This window comes from Salmo salar, chromosome 10 (assembly GCF_965601325.2).
Source record: "Salmo salar chromosome 10, fSalSal1, whole genome shotgun sequence".
Classification (NCBI taxonomy): Eukaryota; Metazoa; Chordata; class Actinopteri; order Salmoniformes; family Salmonidae; genus Salmo; species Salmo salar.
The window spans coordinates 30291952-30313275 of NC_138300.1; the positions used below are offsets into that span (position 1 = coordinate 30291952).

The 21324-nt window shown below is 41.5% G+C and overlaps 1 protein-coding gene across 3 annotated transcripts; it reads left to right on the forward strand.

Annotated features, from left to right (window-relative positions):
- Window positions 1–311: 311 nt before the first annotated feature.
- On the forward strand, window positions 312–21308 carry impact (impact RWD domain protein). 3 transcript variants are annotated; one of them, XM_014215708.3, is made up of 11 exons: window positions 312–520; window positions 712–840; window positions 930–982; window positions 1111–1173; window positions 1403–1488; window positions 8510–8638; window positions 8842–8936; window positions 9746–9819; window positions 10135–10225; window positions 17423–17557; window positions 20671–21005. In XM_014215708.3, exons 1-11 carry the CDS (start codon window positions 476–478, stop codon window positions 20728–20730), a joined length of 960 nt encoding a protein of 319 aa, XP_014071183.2. In that variant the 5' UTR covers window positions 312–475; the 3' UTR covers window positions 20731–21005.
- Window positions 21309–21324: the final 16 nt, after the last annotated feature.

Sequence of the window (21324 nt, forward strand, 5' to 3'; positions counted from 1 at the left end):
TAAAACATCTAGCTAGAGGACCTTTCGTAACTCATACCAAGCGTTTCTGATTTAAACTATCATTTCCGGGTCAAAAGGTGAATACATTTCATTGTAAAAGTTCTTGTTCAAAAGATGAAATGGTGGGGAGAAAGTGATTGATATGGAATTTTACATTGATTTACATTTCCTTGAAATTAAAATGAGTGATGATTGCTATAATATTTGTTTAGCTAATTAATCCACTGTGTTTCAAACAATGATGTATATATCATTGATTTCAAATAAGGACTCTTATTTTGGTAGTACGTGAAAACCTTGACCCGGAGGTGGTTCCGTCCTGTCAGAGCAACAGCTGAGTTGGTGATACAGAATGTCAAGCAAGCCTCTTATCGAGCTAATTTTGTGTTGATACTGTACGAATAGACTGCTGTAACACTACTATTTCTAAGTATGAACTGAAGTGTTTGTCTGCTTACTTGCTTTGGATAAATTAATGGCAAACATAGATGTTGGGAATGCAGGGGATCTTCAATCTCAAGTAAGTACCCTACTGTTGTACAGAACTCAGGGCTGGGCATGACTGACGTTCACATTAGTGGAGAGTATGACCAATTTTGTACTTTGACTCATCATTTTATATATTTGACTCAACTATAAAAACAGACATGAGAGAAAGCTTTTAGATGAATACATTATTATAACACAATATCACACTATTTTCTTCATCAGATCGAAGAGGTCGAGGCACTTTCCTCCATATACGGTGACGAATGGTGTGTTATTGATGAAGCAGCAAGAATATTTTGTATCAAAATAACTGATGATATAGACTATCCAAAACTGAAAGCATGTTTACAGGTAATTGTTTCATTACATTTGTGTGTGTTTAAAAAGTTTCAGAGCAGTGTATGATAACAATAACTCAAGAGTTTCATTTCCATAATTAGATCATTCTCCCACATGATTACCCAAGTGCAGCGCCACCTGTCTACCAAATAAAGTAAGTCTACATGTTGGGTTTTACAGTACACTTACACTACCTCTGATAAACATGTAACAGGCATGAAAAAAAAAGCTCATTATTAAGACTAACATTTGAGCCATATTCTGCCTTCTCTCCTCCTGCAGTGCAGCGTGGTTGCGAGGCCCTGATAGAAAGACCCTGTCCAACAGCCTTGAGGAGCTCTATGTGTAAGTGGATTTCATAATCACCGACTACTGTACATGAAGCACAGAATAGTTATCACTGAAGATGGAGGGGATTCCGTCATAAGGCTAACCTAAAGATGGATTGCCTGATGGTGAAGCCATGTTAGCTTGCGGTATTGCTGATTACAGTCCATTACCCTGTCTCACCCATGTCTCTGAGTAGATATGCCTCCACTGACATCAAACTAACCAGTGGTGTCTTTCCTAACAGGGAGAATACTGGGGAAAGCATCCTCTACCTCTGGGTGGAGAAGATCCGAGAGTTCCTCCTGGAGAAATCCCAAAGCACAGACACAGGTGAGAATCACATGTCACGTCTGATTGATAGTATGCGTTATTTTTTTCACTAGAGGGCAGTAAATAAATAATTTTTTCCAACTCCAGAAATCCAATTATAAAAGTGTGCACCCATTGCCTTCCTCATAAAGGTAGATATCAATGCCCATGAGCTCAGACAGAAAAACTATTGAGAAAGCTTGATTTCAATCTCTTTCCTTTCTTGGAGATGACAGTCAGAATTCTTGGGGTCTTTCATTCAGGTCTTTGATGTGCTCCCATGCATCATTGTGATAAGATGAACACAAGACTTGGTGGGTGGTATATGAAAAGCCCTCTTTCCTGTTTCTGTAATTTAACTGAATGAAGATCAGTATCTGAGTAATGGCTTTCAGTGCTGTGAGCCTGTGACGAAACCTTTGTCAAATATTTTTTTTAAGAGACTGAGGAAAGAGAAGTACATTTGGTTGTTGTAGTGTCTTTGAAAATGGTTTTCTATGAATGGATGAGTCTTAATGCCTTTTATTCCCCTTTTTGAACACCAAGAAAAACAGGATACCATATTATTCTAACTCTTCACTGTTTTCTAAAGCCGTTAAACTTGTTAGCTAATTAAGCACAGTGCTTTAATTTAGTACTATTTCAATTAATGACTATGGAATCCATCAATATGGATGCAGTCCTATCATTGTAATTATGTTCTTTCTCTCTGTACAGTTGTTATGATCAACTGAAATGGGAGAAAGCAGAGAATGTGTATGCTGTGAAAATGAGATGCTGGTTATAGATCACAAAGCATCCTTGCTTTAGAGGAAATCATTCAGTTTGGAGCACGTTCATAAAAGTATAAATGGCAAGTTGAAAATTGTATTTTGTGTTCAAATTGCAGCTTGTGTCCTCTTCCATAACGAGCAACTGATTTGGGAAATGGTTGGTGTTAATGCCCTCTGAACCTTCATTTAAATGTATTCTCATTGCAATGTTTTCCTCTTTTTAATGAACTACTATTCTAAATGCAATAATTTTACTTGTGGAAGCATCGTTATCTAGATTAAAAACTGTCAGAGAAGTGATTTGGGATTATTTGATGAAAAGGCCTATACAGTGGGGTCAAATTATTGACACCCGTGATAAAGATGAGCCAAAATGACTGCTTAAAATAAATAATTCAAATACTGAGCTACATTGTGTCCACCACCATATTTTACAGTAGGTATGGGGTTCATTTCTGTTCATGTATTCTTATTTCAATGCCAATCCCACCACTGGTGTGCGTGGCCAAAAAGCTAAATTTTAATTTCATCCCACATATGTAAATGTCTGGAGTTTGCTAAACGGCATTGGCACTCGAATTGGACCTGGTACTTTGGTCAGATGACATGAAAATAGAGCTCTTTGGCCACACACACCAGTGGTGGGTTTGGTGTTGAAATGAGAATGCATAAGCAGAAAATAACCCCTTACTGTAAAATATGATGGAGGATCTTTGATGTTATGGCATTATTTTGCTTCCACTGGTCCTGAGGCCCTTGTTAAGGTCAATGGCATCATGAACTTTACCTAGTACCAGGACATTTTAGCGAAAAACCTGGTTGCCTCTGCCAGCAGCTGAAACTTGGCCACAAGTGGATCTTCCAGTAAGACAATAACCACAAACGCATAATAATCCACAAAGAAATGGGGACTAATCTGAAGGTAACCGGTACCATTTTAAAACATGAATGTGCCTACTCAAAAAAAGGGATTAAATATGTGTAAAATAATATATACAGTACTAGTCACAGGTTTGGACACACCTACTCATTCCAGGGATTTTCTTAATATTTCATATTTTCTACATGAATGATCCTCAAAGTTATACAGCTGCACCATCGAGAGCATCTTGACTGGCTGCATCCCTGTTTGGTATGGCAACTGCTTGGGATCCGACCGCACGCTCACACATCCTTACACTGACATCCCAACACACACACACACTGCTGCTACTGTCTATTATCTAGCCTATCTAGTCACTTTCCCGCTACCTATATGTACAGTACATTGCTACCTTAATAAACTCGTACCCCTGCACATCGACTTGGCTATATACTGGGAGTACCAGTACCATGTTATTTTCTACTCTTTTTTTTTCATTATTCACTATGTGTCACTATTTCTATTTTTTTAATGTTTATCTTTAACTCTGCGTTGTTGGAAACGGACCCGTAAGTAACCAGTCGTTAGTCTACATCTGTTGTCTAGAAAGCATGTGAAAATCATTGAAAACCTGTGGTTTGAATTGAAGAGGGCAGTCCATAACCGCAGATGCGGAATATCAAGGATCTGGAAGGATTTTGTATGGATTAAATGGTCTAAGATCCCTCCCAATGTGTTATCCAACTCATTAAACTTTTTAGAAAAAGGATCAGTGCCATTTTCCTCGCAATGTAAAGTATTGAAAACAAGTGCGTCAATAATTTTGACCCCTACCTTTTTGAGAAAAAAATATATTACTTGTAAAACAAAATCTTTCTCTGAGCAATTGTATTGGTATAAAAAATATAATTTCCCCAATTTGTTGAGCATACAGTATAGCTCAGTATTTGAATGATTAATGTTAGTCATTTTTGCTCATCTTTATCAAGGGTGTCATTAATTTCAGACCACACTGTAGATGTACATGGACGCAATAATCATTATAGCACCATAAAGTTCAATGGCATAATTTGGTTATGCATTGTATATTTAATTAATATAGTAGTTGTACAGTGCCTTCAAGAAAGTAGTAACACCACTGGACTTTTTCCAAATTTTTGTTGTTACAAACTGAATTTAAAATTGATTAAATTCAGATTTTCTGTCATTGATCTACACACAATACCCCATAATGTCAAAGTGGAATTATGTTTTTAGAAATGTTTACAAATTATTAAAAAATTAAAAGCTGAAATATCTTGACTAAATAAGTTCAGGAATAAATATTTGCTTAAGTTGCCTGAACTCACTCTTTGTGCAAAAATAGTGTTTAACATGATTTTTAAATGACTACCCAATCTCTGTACTCCAGACATACAATTATCTGTAAGGTCCCTCAGTCGAGCAGTGAATTTCAAACACAGATTCAACAACAAAGACCAGGGAGGTTTTCCACTGGTTCGCGAAGAAGGGCACGTATTAATAGATAGGTAAAAAATATATATAATAATGTTGAATGTCCATTTGAGCATGGTGCAGTTATTAATTACACCTTAGATGGTGTATTAATACACCCGGTCACTACAAATATACAGGCGCTCTTCCTAACTCAGTTGCCGGAGAGGAAGGAAACCATTCAGGGATTTCACCATGAGGCCAATGGTGATTTTTAAAACGGTCACAGAGGCTGTGATAGGAGAAAACTGAGGATGGATCAACAACATTTACATTACATTTACATTTACATCATTTAGCAGAAGCTCTTATCCAGAGCGACATACAAATTGGTGCATTCACCTTATGATATCCAGTAGAACAACCACTTTACAATAGTACATCTATATCTTTTTTGGGGGGGGGTTAAAAGGATTACTTTATTCTATCCCAGGTATTCCTTAAAGAGGTGGGGTTTCAGGTGTCTCCAGAAGGTGGTGATTGACTCCGCTGTCCTGGCGTCGTGAGGGAGCTTGTTCCACCATTGGGGAGCCAGAGCAGCGAAGTTTTGACTGGGCTGAGCGGGAACTGTGCTTCCGCAGAGGTAGGGAGGCGAGAAGGCCAGAGGTGGATGAACGCAGTGCCCTTCTTTGGGTGTAGGGACAGATCAGAGCCTGAAGGTACGGAGGTGCCGTTCCCCTCACAGCTCCGTAGGCAAGCACCATGGTCTTGTAGCAGATGCGAGCTTCAACTGGAAGCCAGTGGAGTGTGCGGAGGAGCAGGGTGACGTGAGAGAACTTGGGAAGGTTGAACACCAGACGGGCTGCGGCGTTCTGGATGAGTTGTAGGGGTTTAATGGCACAGACAGGGAGCCCCGCCAGCAGCGAGTTGCAGTAATCCAGACGGGAGATGACAAGTGCCTGGATTAGGACCTGCGCCGCTTCCTGTGTAAGGCAGGGTCATACTCTGCGAATGTTGTAGAGCATGAACCTACAGGATCGGGTCACCGCCTTGATGTTAGCGGAGAACGACAGGGTGTTGTCCAGGGTCACGCCAAGGCTCTTAGCACTCTGGGAGGAGGACACAATGGAGTTGTCAACCGTGATGGCGAGATCATGGAACGGGCAGTCCTTCCCCGGAAGGAAGAGCAGCTCCGTCTTGCCGAGGTTCAGCTTGAGGTGGTGATCCGTCATCCACACTGATATGTCTGCCAGACATGCAGTGATGCGGTTATCAGAAGGGGGAAAGGAGAAGATGAATTGTGTGTTGTCTGCGTAGCAATGATAGGAGAGACCATGTGAGGATATGACAGAGCCAAGTGACTTGGTGTATACCGAGAATAGGAGAGGGCCTAGAACTGAGCCCTGGGGGACACCAGTGGTGAGAGCATGTGGTGCGGAGACGGATTCTCGCCACGCCACCTGGTAGGAGCGACCTGTCAGGTAGGACGCAATCCAAGAGTGAGCCGCGCCGGAGATGCCCAACTCGGAGGGGGTGGAGAGGAGGATCTGATGGTTCACAGTATCAAAGGCAGCAGATAGGTCTAGAAGGATGAGAGCAGAGGAGAGAGAGTTAGCTTTAGCTGTGCGGAGAGCCTCCGTGACACAGAGAAGAGCAGTCTCAGTTGAATGACCAGTCTTGAAACCTGACTGATTTGGATCAAGAAGGTTATTCTGAGAGAGATAGCAAGAGAGCTGGCCAAGGACGGCACGCTCAAGTGTTTTGGAGAGAAAAGAAAGAAGGGATACTGGTCTGTAGTTGTTGACATCAGAGGGATCGAGTGTAGGTTTTTTGAGAAGGGGTTCAACTCTTGCTCTCTTGAAGACGGAAGGGACGCAGCCAGCGGTCAAGGATGAGTTGATGAGCGAGGTGAGGTAGGGGAGAAGGTCTCCGGAAATGGTCTAGAGAAGAGAGGAGGGGATAGGGTCAAGCGGGCAGGTTGTTGGGCGGCCGGCCGTCACAAGTCGCAAGATTTCATCTGGAGAGAGAGGGGAGAAAGAGGTCAAAGCATAGGGTAGGGCAATGTGAGCAGGACCAGCGGTGTCGTTTGACTTAACAAACGAGGATCGGATGTCGTCAAGGCTTCCTAGCCTTAGAGGCAGATGCTTGGAATTTAGAGTGGTAGAAAGTGGCTTTAGCAGCAGAAACGGAGGAAGAAAATGTGGAGAGGAGGGAGTGAAAAGATGCCAGGTCCGCAGGGAGGCTAGTTTTCCTCCATTTCCACTCGGCTGTCCGGAGCCCTGTTCTGAGCTCGCAATGAGTCGTCAAGCCACGGAGCAAGAGGGGAGGACCGAGCCGGCCAGGAGGATAGGGGACATAGAGAGTCAAAGGATGCAGAAAGGGAGGAGAGGAGGGTTGAGGAAGCAGAATCAGGAGATTGGTTGGAGAAGGATTGAGCAGAGGGAAGAGATGATAGGATGGAAGAGGAGAGAGTAGCAGGAGAGAGAGAGAGCGAAGGTTGAGACGGCGCAATACCATCTGAGTAGGGACAGAGTGAGTAGTGTTGGAGGAGAGCGAGAGGGAAAAGGATACAAGGTAGTGGTCGGAGACTTGGAGGGGAGTTGCAGTGAGATTAGTAGAAGAACAGCATCTAGTAAAGATGAGGTCAAGCGTATTGCCTGCCTTGTGAGTAGGGGGGGACGGTGAGAGGGTGAGGTCAAAAGAGGAGAGGAGTGGAAAGAAGGAGGCAGAGAGAAATGAGTCAAAGGTAGACGTAGGGAGGTTAAAGTCACCCAGAACTATGAGGGGTGAGCCATCCTCAGGAAAGGAACTTATCAAGGCGTCAAGCTCATTGATGAACTCTCCAAGGGAACCTGGAGGGCGATAAATGATAAGGATGTTAAGCTTAAATGATAAGGATGTTAAGCTTGACTGTGACAGCATGGAATTCAAAGGAGGAGATAGACAGATGGGTCAGGGGAGAAAGAGAGAATGTCCACTTGGGAGAGATGAGGATTCCAGTGCCACAGCCCCGCTGACCAGATGCTCTCGGGGTATGCAAGAACACGTGGTCAGACGAGGAGAGAGCAGTAGGAGTAGCAGTGTTTTCTGTGGTAATCCATGTTTCCGTCAGCGCCAAGAAGTCGAGGGACTGGAGGGTAGCATAGGCTGAGATGAACTCTGCCTTGTTGGCCGCAGACCGGCAGTTCCAGAGGCTGCCGGAGACCTGGAACTCCACGTAGGTCGTGCGCGCTGGGACCACCACGTTAGAGTGGCAGCGGCCACGCGGTGTGAGGCGTTTGTGTGGCCTGTGCAGAGAGGAGAGAACAGGGGTAGACAGACACATAGTTGACAGGCTCCAGGAGAGGCTACGCTAATGCAAAGGAGATTGGAATGAAAATGAACTAGTAGTAAGGCACAATACTAACAAATTACAACGTGAAAAGAAGGAAGCTTTCAAAACATGCATCCTGTTTGCAGTAAGGCACTAAAATAATATTGCAAAAAAAATTGTACTGAATCCTAAGTGTTATGTTTGGGGCAAATACAATACATCACTGAGTACCACTTTTCATATTTTCAAGCATGGTGGTGGCTGCATCATGTTATGGGTATGCTTGTCATCTTTATGGGCTCGGGAGTTTCTTTCTGAAGGCACTCTATGTACTTTTTAGTATAGTACACCTGTACTTTTAAGTATAATTTTGCCCAGAAATATCGGTATATTAACATTCAAAGTAACCCTTGTTCTACTTATCCCTCTTAATTGGCTTTATCTGTCTTGTTACAACATTTTGTTAATTTTACGGTCATGCAATGGTAATTATCTGAAGATGGGACCTGCGTGGTAGGTGTCCATGTAAATTAGGCATATAGTTAAGGCAGAAAGGACCTTCAAAGTCACTCAAATGCATCATGGGACACAAAGATACACAATCACAAATACACATTGAATTCATTTCACAGCCTGTCCATCTTTCTACTTCTCTCACAGTGGAGCAACCAGAGGTGAGAAATATGGCAACAGAGGAGGAGGAAGTGGCGGATGATGTAGAAATGCCTGATTACCGCACTCTGAAGTTGAACAAAGAGAATGTACACCTCTTCGAAAATCACTCAAGTGGTATGGCACTGACTGCATATTCTTGAATAGAGAAAGAATAAAAAAACAAGTAATTTCTAAGCCTTAATTTTAATCGTATCTGAAAGGAAGGACCAGTTTACATTTTGTATATAAACTGAATTGTGCTTGCTGCCCACGTGCTATTCCAGTGTTAATTGGTTCTTACTTGTGCCTTTTATTTTTGTGTTTATAAATCTTTGTAGATGAGGAACTACCTCCTATAAAACTGGGGGAGACGATAACAGAAAGACGCAGCACCTTCCAACCACACTTAGCCCCTGTGGTAACACCTAGACAGGTACTGTGTAGGCCCTCTCCTGTCTCCCTCCTCTCTCTGACTATAAAACATTCATATTCTCACATCCATCACAGAACAAGTTAGGGAAGTAAATCACAAGCCTTAAAATCTTCAAAATCATGCTAGACAATGCTACCCTGTTGGGAGAGAGAAGAAGCTGTGAGTTAAAGCTCATGTGGAGAGGATGTAGTTTCAATGCTAATGTGCTTCCAATATGGAAAACTAAACATCCTCAGGCTGTGCTCCTGCTGCTAAATGTTCTCAGGATGATAATGGAAAGAGCTGCTTTAAACATATCTCACCTGCCATCAATTGCAATTTAGACAGTGATAATTATGTAATTTCCTGGAGAGTACATGAACTGTGTAGATGTAATTACAGTGCACATTGTACCATAAGCATTAACAGTTAACTATTACACAACTGTATGGTTCTCTTTTTACATGCTGTACATTTTCAGTATTACGATTACCCACCCAATATACAAGTAGGCTGTTTTTTATAAGAAAACTGCTTATACAAACTTCTGAAATAAAGTTACCTAATATATTGTCATGAGTAGGAGTCAACCGAACCTGTTTGGGGTTTTATCTTAGTCTTTCTGTTGGATATGCCATCTGTTTGAAGAGGAATCAATGATTACCCTCATCTTTATGCACCACACAGGAGTTCTCAGATGAGTGGGCTACCTTTTTGTCTTTACTGCAGAAGTTGTACTTTAGGGATGTACGTACCCATCATACTTCTAATGTTAAGAGTATGATTAGAGGAAAGGAGGCAATTCAAACAGATTTGTTTTTGTGTTTCAGGTTAGAATGGTTCTTGACAAGCTGTTTGAAAACAAGAAGATTGCAAGCGCCACTCACAATATTTATGCATACAGGTAGAGCATCCAGTTTTGAATATACATAACAGGTTGTAATATTCAGTGGGTTTATATCTCTCTAATCACACAGTTGATCAATTGTTATTTGACGATGTGTGTGCTGTAAGTAGGCAGAACGGAACTCTGCTAGGTTTAATGAGTTACATTGAGCCTTTATGAGATGCTTGATATGCTTTCTGGGTGGTCATTAACCCAACAGGAGATGCTGACATTTAGAGCATTGAAAAGTTTCCTTCAAGGAGACATGCAGTTTAAGTACATTCTCATACTAAAAGTCTCAACCAACTACAACCTTTATTCTCTGTATTGTAGGATATACTGTGAAGAAAAGCAGAGTTTCCTGCAGGACTGTGAGGATGATGGAGAGACCGCAGCGGGAGGACGATTGCTTCACTTACTACAGGTGCTTTGCTCTATGTCCACTTTGCTCCGTTCCCTCTAGTGCTTCATTTAGTATTCACACGGTTGCCTTATGCCTCAAGGACCCATTTTACGTTTTCAAACCAACCCTCTGTGGTCTTGAGGTTCACTGACCCTCTACTGTTTATAACTTCAATATAATGTTAAGTCCAAGGTAATGTACAATATATCCTATTTAAGATTCACTTTGATAAGTAGCCATGCACAAGCCTTGGCAGGAGCCTATGTCCTGTTTCTGTAGCATGAGGCAGCTTGATGTACAAGTACACCCCCTGTACGCTAGTCATATGGAATTGTTTTAAGATGGTCATACTATGTTTAAATAAAGGTGAAATAAAAAAATGGTCATACTATGGATCATTTAGCTATTTGATTTTGAAATTTAGGACCCCTTTAGGTATGATTTTTTTTTTTTTTATGAAAAAAATGATTTGATAAAATATAGAATTTGGCCTTTACTACTAAAGCCCAAAGAAATGCATTGAATAACGTTAATAATTGGCAAAAAAGACAGTCAAGAAATAAATCATAAGAATTAAGGTTTTGAAGTGTTTTTCCTATATCTCGGAGATATAAGAAAGCTCAGGAAATACAGTGCATTCGGAAAGTATTCAGACCCCTTGAATTTTTCCACATTTTGTTGCATTACAGCCTTATTCTAAAATTGATTATTGTTTTTTCCCCAAATCAATCTACACACAATACCCCATAATGACAAAGCAAAAACAGGTTTTTAGAAGTTTAGGCAAATTTATAAAAAATACAAAGCCACTCCTGCATTGTCTTGGTTGTGTGCTTAGGGTCGTTGTCCTGTTGGAAGGTGAACCTTCGCCCCAGTCTGAGGTCCCGAGCAGGTTTTCATCAAGGATCACTCTGTATTTTGCTCCGTTCATCTTTCCCTTGATCCTGACTAGTTTCCCAGTCTCTGCCTCTGAAAAACATCCCTTAGGAGTGGCTTCTGTCTGGCCAGTCTACCATAAAGGCCTGCTTGGTGGAGTGCTGCATAGATGGTTGTCCTTCTGGAAGGTTCTCCCATCTCCACAGAGAAACTCTGGAGCTCTGTCAGAGTGAACATCGGATTCTTGGTCACCTCCCTGACTTCTCCCGCAATTGCTCAGTTTGGCCGGGCGGACAGGCTCTAGGAAGAGTCTTGGTGGTTCCAAACTTCTTACATTTAAGAATGATGGAGGCCACTGTGTTCTTGGGGACCTTCAATGCTGCAGAATTTTTTTGGTACCGTTCCCCAGATCTCTGCCTCTACACAATCCTGTCTCGGATCTCTACTGACAATTCCTTCGACCTCATGGATGGGTTTTTGCTCTGACATGCACAGTCAACTGTGGGACCTTTATATAGACAGGTGTGTTCCTTTCTAAATAATGTCCAATCAATTGAATTTACCACAGGTGCTCCAATCAAGTTGTAGAAGCATCTCAAGGATGATCTATGGAAACAGGATGCACCTGAGCTTAATTTCGAGTCTCATAGCAGATGGTCTGAATAATTATGTAAATAAGGTATTTCTGTTTATTTTTTATAAATTTGCAAAAAGATTTACTGTTTTTGCTTTGTCATTATGGGGTTGTGTGTGTAGATTGAGAGGAGAAACATTATTTAATTAATTTTAGAATAAGGCTGTAACGTAATAAAATGTGTCAAAAGTTAAGGGGTCTTTCCGAATGCACTGTATGTGTGTGTGTAGAGACCGAAAATCGGTCTTCTCACGAAAACGTCTGTAGCATCCGTACGGTTTGACATACAAACTATTATGGAAAGAAGAGACTCTCATGATGGTGTTTCCTGTTTTACTCTATGACCCCCACAAGTGTCACGGAACTTGTCTGAAGGTAACCCGTACGTAAAAAAAGATCTATTTTCTGACAAACACCACTCTAGCTCTGCCAGTGACTCAATCGACTCTAGAGGGTTAGTTAATGCTGAGTGGCAAGCAGAGACTCATTTTTACAGTCTTTAAAACAAATGTTTATTTTTAATGTACAGACGTTCCATTTCTTTTTATTCTGCCTGTCCTTTGGAATTTTCCAAATGGATTAACATTTACATTTTAGTCATTTAGCAGACGCTCTTATCCAGAGCGACTTACAGTAGTGAATACATACATTTCATGCATTTTTTTGTTGTTGTACTGATTAACAATTCCACATTGAACACTGCATGAATTACGACCACGACATCTGTTTGCTTAGTAGGCCTATACTTAATGATTCTGATGGAACTTGTCTGTTTAGGGGGGTTGAAGCCTAGGTTAACCAGTTCTAAATGGCACTAGCAGTTTTCAAAGTAGCTTAAGCGGAAGATAGACGGGAAGCAATTATTCCAAAACTGCAGCTTGTTGTTGGAACATATTTTCATACTTCAGTCAACCAGTCCATTTTGAATTTGTGATAAAACTTTCATCATTTGGTAAGGAATGTAACTTGTGTATATCATCGGTAGGGTTACCAACTTTCTCACTACCAAATAAGGGACAAAAGGTGGCGTGCCAGTGCACGGTGCCATAGTGGTGTGGGTATGGTGTTGTGTGAATGAATGAATATACAGTGTATATTCATATTCTTATTCAATTGGAAAGGCAAAACATTTGTATATTCCATTTAGTCTATAGCTTTACTAAAACTGTATCATTATGTGAATAAACCTCAAAATGAATGATCAAAGAAATCACAAGTTGGGCCTTTACAGCAAAAAAACTAACATTTAAAATGCAAAAGAGGAAAAGAGGGGCATGAGTCACTCACCAAGTCTACATATTTTTTGCTGCTCTTGACTGATTCAAGCAGTCCTTTGTCCTTTTGCATAGCCAGAGAGAAGTCATTACATGACAAATCACAGATATTTGAAGTTCATTTTTGATCAGCTCTGTGCTGCATCTGTTTCTTGAGTCTGACCATTTAATGGTCATCAGAGAGAAAATCCTCTCTACAAAGGCATTTGAGCCTGGCACACTGAGGACAAATGAGACAATCCTGAACATGTTGATCAAGTTGGCTTTCCCTAGGTTTTGGAAAACTGCCACCCACTTCTCACTGGTGGATTTTGTGGTATCCTGTCTGGCTTTCTGTATTCCCTCCTGGCTAGCACAAAACTCTTCATAGAGTTGGTCCATACTGACACATTTTGAGGGCAACTACCACCTGCTCCGGGTCAGTGAAGGAGAGCTCCTCATAGAGGCCAATCAGTTTCACCATTACATTTTCCGGTGAGAAATCAAACCACTTGTCATGGTATGTAATGACAGTGTCATAGAACTTCACAAAGTCTTGTTGCTGCTTGGACCTTTGATGACAATTGTTTGTCCATCAACTGCTTGGTCTGGTATCCAAAAAAGCTGTCTGTTTCCGCTGAAGCGTCTTTATTTTGAACTTCCTCGTAAACATCTGTGATGCAGAGCGTTGTTTCCTCCCGTTTTTTTACGAGTTGGTCATAAACACACCCCACTTGGAAAAAGCAGAAACATCTCAGCTACTTCCGTTTTTTCTTCATACTCAAAAATACTCTTCAGTGCCACAGTACAGGTCTCCCCAAGGGACCTGAAGTATGAATGAAGTAAGACCTGGCCAGCTTTGTAGGAGACGGTCGACAGCTGGATGAAGAGCGAGTCATCGTGTGCAAACATGTCGCAGAATTTCACGCCACTCAATGTCAACAAAGGAGAAAAATGCACGCAGTTCCTCTCTTCGGGAAGCAGATAGTGATAAGTGGCTGTAGCTCTTTAAAACAATTGTCTCAATATCCACTGACAGCTGATCGGAAGCGTGCTTGCAGGCATTATGAGCTATGGGAGCTGGGCAATTAGCTTTCAGAATGCGATTGTTGGCACTGCTCAATAACTGGTAAACGGAGTGGTGTTTTCCAATTTTGTCAGTTTCCGCAGTAGACGTCACGAAGAATGCACCGATATTGCTAGCACCTTTAGCTAGGGGGCCTTCTTGTGCATTTCTGTGGATGTAAGTTAGGTCATTCTCCCCTCCATGGCCAATTGAGAATTCCCGACGACATACAGTACAGAAAGCTTTCGTCAAGTCACCACTGACGGGCTGAACACACGTCTTTTTAGCTTGACATTGTTTATTGTAGGTGCACAGTCTTTTCTTTTTTGCAGGTTTGTCCATATTTACTTGATATGCCAAACCGACCGAACAACAACAGAAATTACATTGCAGGAATTGGCGCGTTTACGATATACTGTGATTGGATGAATATACAGGACAAGAGGGGTCCCGTATGGGACAAACCAATTTAGCGCAATATAAGGGACATCCCAGCTAATACGGGACAGTTGGCAACCCTAGGACTCATCAGTTATATACTTTTTTATAACCATTTATTTGTGTAGGCCTACCAGCAACTTGTGTGCGCAGGGAGTGGCCGGAATGTGATTGAGACACGGAGGGGAAAGAGAATTTAGGGAGAAGAACGGTGTGATGCTTGGCTTGAAGTTGGTTTCGTTTTTGTTGTGACCCGCAAATGCCCAAGTACAAATGGAACACTAAAGTCAAAGCAAATTAACATTGACTTCAAGAAAAAAAATAGTTTTATAGTATTTTTTTTCTTCTTAAATCTGGTGTTAAAGATTGATCTTTGACGTCCATTCGAGTACTCATGCCTATCCATAATTCAAGCAAGCTTTCATTCCTGTCTCAGTCAATGTTAGTGGGTACAGACTGAGGCTCTAACAATCAAATCGTTTTCATGCATTCGTATTCACTCACAGCATCCACAACATCAGCTTGCAAGAATGCCAAATGTCAGACTATGAGTGCACCACAGTGAAATGTCTCATTGGATTTCTCTGCTGGAGTCCAGAGTCTTGTATACACGTTTCTCAGATGAATCTGCCTTTTGATGGTAGCCCCTTTTCAAAAACAATAGCAATGTCTGAGTGGGATAAGACCTCTTGAGAGGAATCTGTACTGAGCTGAACGGTTCAGCCTGAACCCCACAGGACGTTGCTCTATCTATGCTCTGGACAATCTGATTTTGGATTATAGGTTGCACTGAGTCTGTTCAATGGAGACCGATTTATGACCATAGCACATGTTTACATTTACATTTTTATATTTTAGTCATTTAGCAGACGCTCTTATCCAGAGCGACTTACAGTAGTGAATGCATACATTTCATACACTTTTTTTTTCTTCTTTTTTTTCTTTCGTACTGGTCCCCCGTGGGAATCAAACCCACAACCCTGGTACTGCAAACACCATGCTTTACCAACTGAGCCACACGGGACTACCACATCGAATCCAAGTGCCGTTTATCAAACTCCAGATGGTGCTAGGGTCAGATCACATGAGCTCTTTGGCCACAAACACCAGTGGTGGGTTTGGTGTCGAAAAACTGAAGTATACAGAAAGTACCTCTTACCTACTGTAAAATATGGTGTTCTAGGGCTATTTTGCATACCCTGGTCCTGTGGCCCTTGTTAAGGTCAACGGCATCATGAACTTTACCAAGTACCAGGACATTATAGCCAAGAGGCTGACACTTGGCCGCAAGTGGATCTTCCAGCAAGACAATAACCCCAAGCACAAGTTAGTTAAGCATTATAAACTGGGTGGTTCGATCCCTGAATGTTGATTGGCTGACAGCCGTGGTATACCAGACTGTATATATCACAGGTATGACAAAATATTTATTTTTATTGCTCTAATTACATTGGTAACCAGTTTATAATAGCAGTAAGACACCTTGGGTGTTTGAGGTATATGGCCAATATACCACAGCTAAGGGCTGTATCCAGGCACTCTGTGTTACGTTGTGCGTAAGAACAGCCCTTAGCCGTGGTATATTGGCCATATACCACACCTCCTTGTGCCTTATTGCTTGAACCACCCAATTTATAATTTACATTTTGCAATGGCCATTTCAGTCTTTGGACTTGACCCCATTGAAAACCTGTGGTTTGAATTTAAGAGGACAGTCCATAACCGCAGACGAAGGATATCAAGGATCTGGAAAGATTCTGTATGGAGGAATGGTCTAAGATCCTTCCCAATATGTTCTCCAACTCATAAAACATTTTAGAAAGGTATTAAAAGGTAATAATTTTGGCCCCTACCTTTTTGAGTAAAAAAATATTACTTGTTAAACAAAATCTCTTTCTTTGAGCAATTTTATTAGTATATTATTTTATAGTCTTTTTCACTCATCTTTCTCAAGGGTGCCAATAATTTTGGACCTGACTGTATGTCACCATCCTTCCATTGTCACTGAATCTGACCTAACAAGTGAAGAAAAGAGCCTTCAGTCTAATGTTCACCCCCAACCACTACCACCCAGGTGCTTTTGGGGAAGATTCTGATTAATGTTCTACTTGAACCTCTCAACACTGACAGGCAATTTACTTTGAGGGCTGATTCTTAATCTGTTTTTCTCTCATATATTTTCCTCTCAGACCCCTTCTTCGTTTTCTGGTTTTGAATTTAGCATTTACTCATTTTGGCAGTACGAATGTGAAGTGCGGAGTGGAGAATAAAGGGAGACATTTATTATTACAGTAAATAGACAGATGGCATTGGCGTTGTCTCCCATAGCCAAATTCTCCCCTGCTGCATAGAGGGCTGTTGATTGACAGCAGAGGGACTGAGGCAGATATTCTCCTGGATAAAGGCTTATTCTTTAAGATGCATCCTGTGTCAGCTGCAAAGCTGAAACCAGGCTTCCAAGGAGTGTTCACTAGTCATCCCCTGTCACATGTGGTCTTTCAATCGTCTTGCTAATCTTCACATCCTCTTTGATATGACACATGAGGAGGTGCTTGAGTACATGGACCAGTGACCAGAATGTTGCTCATCCAAATCTCCAAGCACACTTGTTGACATAAATCATCTGTTAAGGGAAGATGCCAGCTATTAAGTCTTATCTATATTTTGCCATGGGAGCAATCCTTGTGCAACGATTTTCTCTGTATGCTGATGTCTTCATCTTGGGAGAGGAAAACATGTCTGTGTGCCTCTCTTTATTGCTTAACATCGTTTTTTTAATCATTCCCCAAACAGCCATTATTTGTGATTCATCGTGATGATGGGATTTTTTGCAGTCCTCTTTGAGTCTATGCAAACCGATCATCAACATCCACACATACAGTAGCTACCACATCTATCATGTGCCACTGTCATCCCCTCTGTGCCAACACCACTCTGTTGTTCTACCTCAGATCCTGGATGTGCGGAATGTGCTGGTGGTTGTGTCTCGCTGGTATGGAGGGATTCTGCTGGGTCCAGACCGTTTCAAACACATCAACAACTCTGCCAGAAACATCCTGGTCCAGGAGGGATACACATCCTCTGCGGTGAGACCCTCGTTCCTTATTAGCAATGTGTCCAAGTTTGGCATAAGTCCACAATAAAGTATATACATTTAGTGACTTTAGTCTGAATGTTGTACAAGACCTTGGATGTAATTCAAAATGAATACTGTGTGCAAAATTAATCTTACATCTTAAGTTGAAATGTTTGTTTGTAATATCAAGCTTGATGGGGAATTGTTTTTGCGTTCCTCGTTGTTGGATGCTTTTGACATAAGCAGGCATATACATAGAATCTAATCTGAAAGTCTAATGGAAACATTCCCCTCTACTTATCTGAAACAAATGTTATTTATTTATGGAAAGTGGGACAAGGTCAGAGCGGATTCAGTTAAACTGAATGATGTTTAACTGCAAAACACCAGTTTCAATGTCAACAGTGAAGAGGCGACTCCGGGATGCAGTTCCTCTGTCCAGTGTCTGTTCTTTTGCCCATCTTAATCTTTTATTTTTATTGCCTTTTTCTTTGCAACTCTGCCTAGAAGGCCAGCAAACAGTTTTTAGCGGTGCTAACATAATTGCAAAAGGGTTTTCTAATGATCCTTTTAAAATGATTAACTTGGATTAGCTAACACAACGTGCCATTGGAACACAGGAGTGATGGTTGCTGATAATGGGCATCTGTACGCCTATGTAGATATTACATTAAAAAAATCTGCCATTTCCAGCAACAATAGTCATTTACAACATTAACAATGTCTACACTGTATTTCTGATCAATTTGATGTTATTTTAATGGACGAAAAATGTGCTTTTCTTTCAAAAACAAGGAAATGTCTAAGTGACCCCAAACTTTTGAACGTGTGTGTGTGTGTGTGTGTGTGTGTGTGTGTGTGTGTGTGTGTGTGTGTGTGTGTGTGTGTGTGTGTGTGTGTGTGTGTGTGTGTGTGTGTGTGTGTGTGTGTACAAAAACAGGTTTTTAGAAATGTTTGCTAATTTATATATTTTTTAAATCCTGAAATATCACATTTACATAAGTATTCAGACCCTTTACTCAGTACTTTGTTGAAGCACCTTTGGCAGCGATTACAGCATCGAGTCTTCATGGGTATGACACTACAAGCTTGGCACACCTGATTTGGGGAGTTTCTCCCATTTTTCTCTGGAGATCCTCTCAAGCTCTGTCAGATTGGATGGGGAGTGTTGCTGCACAGCTATTTTCAGGTCTCTCTAGAGATGTTCGATTGGGTTCAGGTCCGGACATTCAGAGACTTGGCCCGAAGCCACTCCTGCTTTGTCTTGGCTGTGTGCTTAGGGTCGTTGTCCTGTTGGAAGGTGAACCTTCGCCCCATTCTGAGATCCTGAGCACTCTGGAGCAGGTTTTCATCAAGGATCTCTCTGTACTTAGCTCCGTTCATCTTTGTCTCAATCCTGACTAGTCTCCCAGTCCCTGCCTCTGAAAAACATCCCCACAGCATGATGCTGCTACCACCATGCTTCACCGTAGGGATGGTGCCAGGTTTCCTCCAGATGTGACGCTTGGCATTCAGGCCAAAGAGTTTAATCTTGGTTTCATCAGACCAGAGAATCTTGTTTCTCATGGTCTGAGAGTCCTTGAGGTGCCTTTTGGCAAACTCCAAGCGGGCTGTCATGTGCCTTTTACTGAGGAGTGGCTTCCGTCTGGCCAGTCTACCATAAAGGCCTGATTGGCAGAGTGCTTCAGAGATGGTTGTCCTTCTGGAAGGTTCTCCCATCTCCACAGAGGAACTCTAGAGCTCTTTCAGAGTGACCATCGGGTTCTTGGTCACCTCCCTGACCAAGGCCCTTCTCCCCTGATTGCTTAGTTTGGCTGGGAGGCCAGTTCTAGGAAGAGTGTTGGTGGTTCCAAACTTCTTATATTTATGAATGATGGAGGCCACTGTGTTCTTGGGGATCTTAAATGCTGCAAAAATTGTTTGGTACCCTTCCCCAGATATGTGCCTCGACAACAATCCTGTCTCGGAGCTCTACGGACAATTCCTTCGACTTCGTGGCTTGGTTTTACTCTGACATGCACTGTCAGGTGTGGGAACTTATATAGACAGGTATGTGCCTTTCCAAATCATGTCCAATCAATAGAATTTACCACTGGTGGATTCCAATCAAGTTGTTGAAACATGTCAAGAATAATCAGTGGAAACAGGATGAACCTGAGCTCAATTTCGAGTCTCATAGCAAAGGGTCTGAATAGTTATGTAAATAAGGTATTTCTTTTATAAATTTGCAAAAATTAAAAAAAAAACTGTTTTCGCGTTGTCATTATGGGGTATTGTGTGTAGATTGCTCATGACTGTTATTTATTTAATCCATTTTAGAATAAGGCTGTATTGTAACAAAATGTGGAAAAGATCAAGGGGTCTGAATACTTTCCTAAGGCACTGTATATTTTAATACATTTTTTTACCCCTTTTTCTCCCCGATTTCGTGGTATCCAATTGGTAGTTAGTCTTGTCTCATCGCTGCAACTCCCCTATGGACTCGGGGAGGCGACGGTCAAAAGCCATGCGTCCTCCGAAACACAACCCTGCCAAGCCGCACTGCTTCTTGATGCACTATTCGCTTAACCCGGAAGCCAGCCGAACCAATGTGTCAGAGGAAACACCGTCCAACTAACGACCAAATTCAGTTAGCAGGCGCCCGGCTCGCCACAAGGAGTCGCTAGAGCACGATGAGATAAGGAAATGCCGTCCGGCCAAACCCTCCCCTAACCCGGACGACGCTGGTCCAATTGTACGCCGTCTCATGGTCATGGCCGGCTGTGACACTTTTTCAATAGAACACTTCTTCAGACTTTCAAAACTTTCCAAAACAACAAACCGAGCTCTCCCTCGTTCAGCAAGTTGTCTGGCCAATGTGGTCTTGTGGAATAATGAATGCAACATGGTGGTCACATCTCATTTCCTGATTCAGATCAGGGGAATATGCATATTAAGGTGAAACATTGGTAGCCATTTGCTATGCAACTACACTGAAGGCGTATACATCTAGTACACTGATTATAAGGTAAACAACTCACTGGTTGAGGATAATTACTGGCTTTTCCAGCTTTCTAATGAAGTGGTACTCTTCGTCTTTTCTATTTTGCCTCTTTTATTCAATGTTCTTTTATTGTTTTGCAGGATGAGGTATCCAAAGCTGGAGGGAAGAACAAAAAGTCAAAAAGCAAGAAGACAAAGTAAAAGTGATATCCTCAATGCTAGTCATTGGCAATGCTCTCTGTAATATTGTTGAAAGGTTTACAGAAAGGAACAGACATTTCTGACCTCTATGAGGACTTCAATCTCAAAAAAAGTTTTGTTGTGCCTTAAACTGAAAATGGGAATTTCATGGCAACTATGTAATGTTAGTGTCGAACATTCAGGCTTAAAGGAAAGTAAGCCCATCTCCTCATAACCATCATGAAAACTGATTATGTGAGTAATTTCTTTTAATAAAAAAAGGGCTGCATACATGACTAGGAAAATGCATTAATTTGTTGTAAATCTGATTTTCCTTCTCAGAGCATAGCTGTAATTTTCAGGAATGTCTGAAATTATAACCAAAATGTCTTAATTTCCAAAAAGTCTCTTTCTCTCTCCCCTTCCCTTCTGTCACGCCTGTATTTAGATGCTTTGATATTTGAGTTCCGCTGTGGTTGAATCCCCACAACTTCTGTCATCCAAGTACTGTTGAATCAGTCAGAGTTCAATGGACACTTCATCTGGGTTTCACAGACAATAAAATCGAATTTCCAAATTCCCTGTACATCATGCTGAAACAGAGACAGTTTCGCT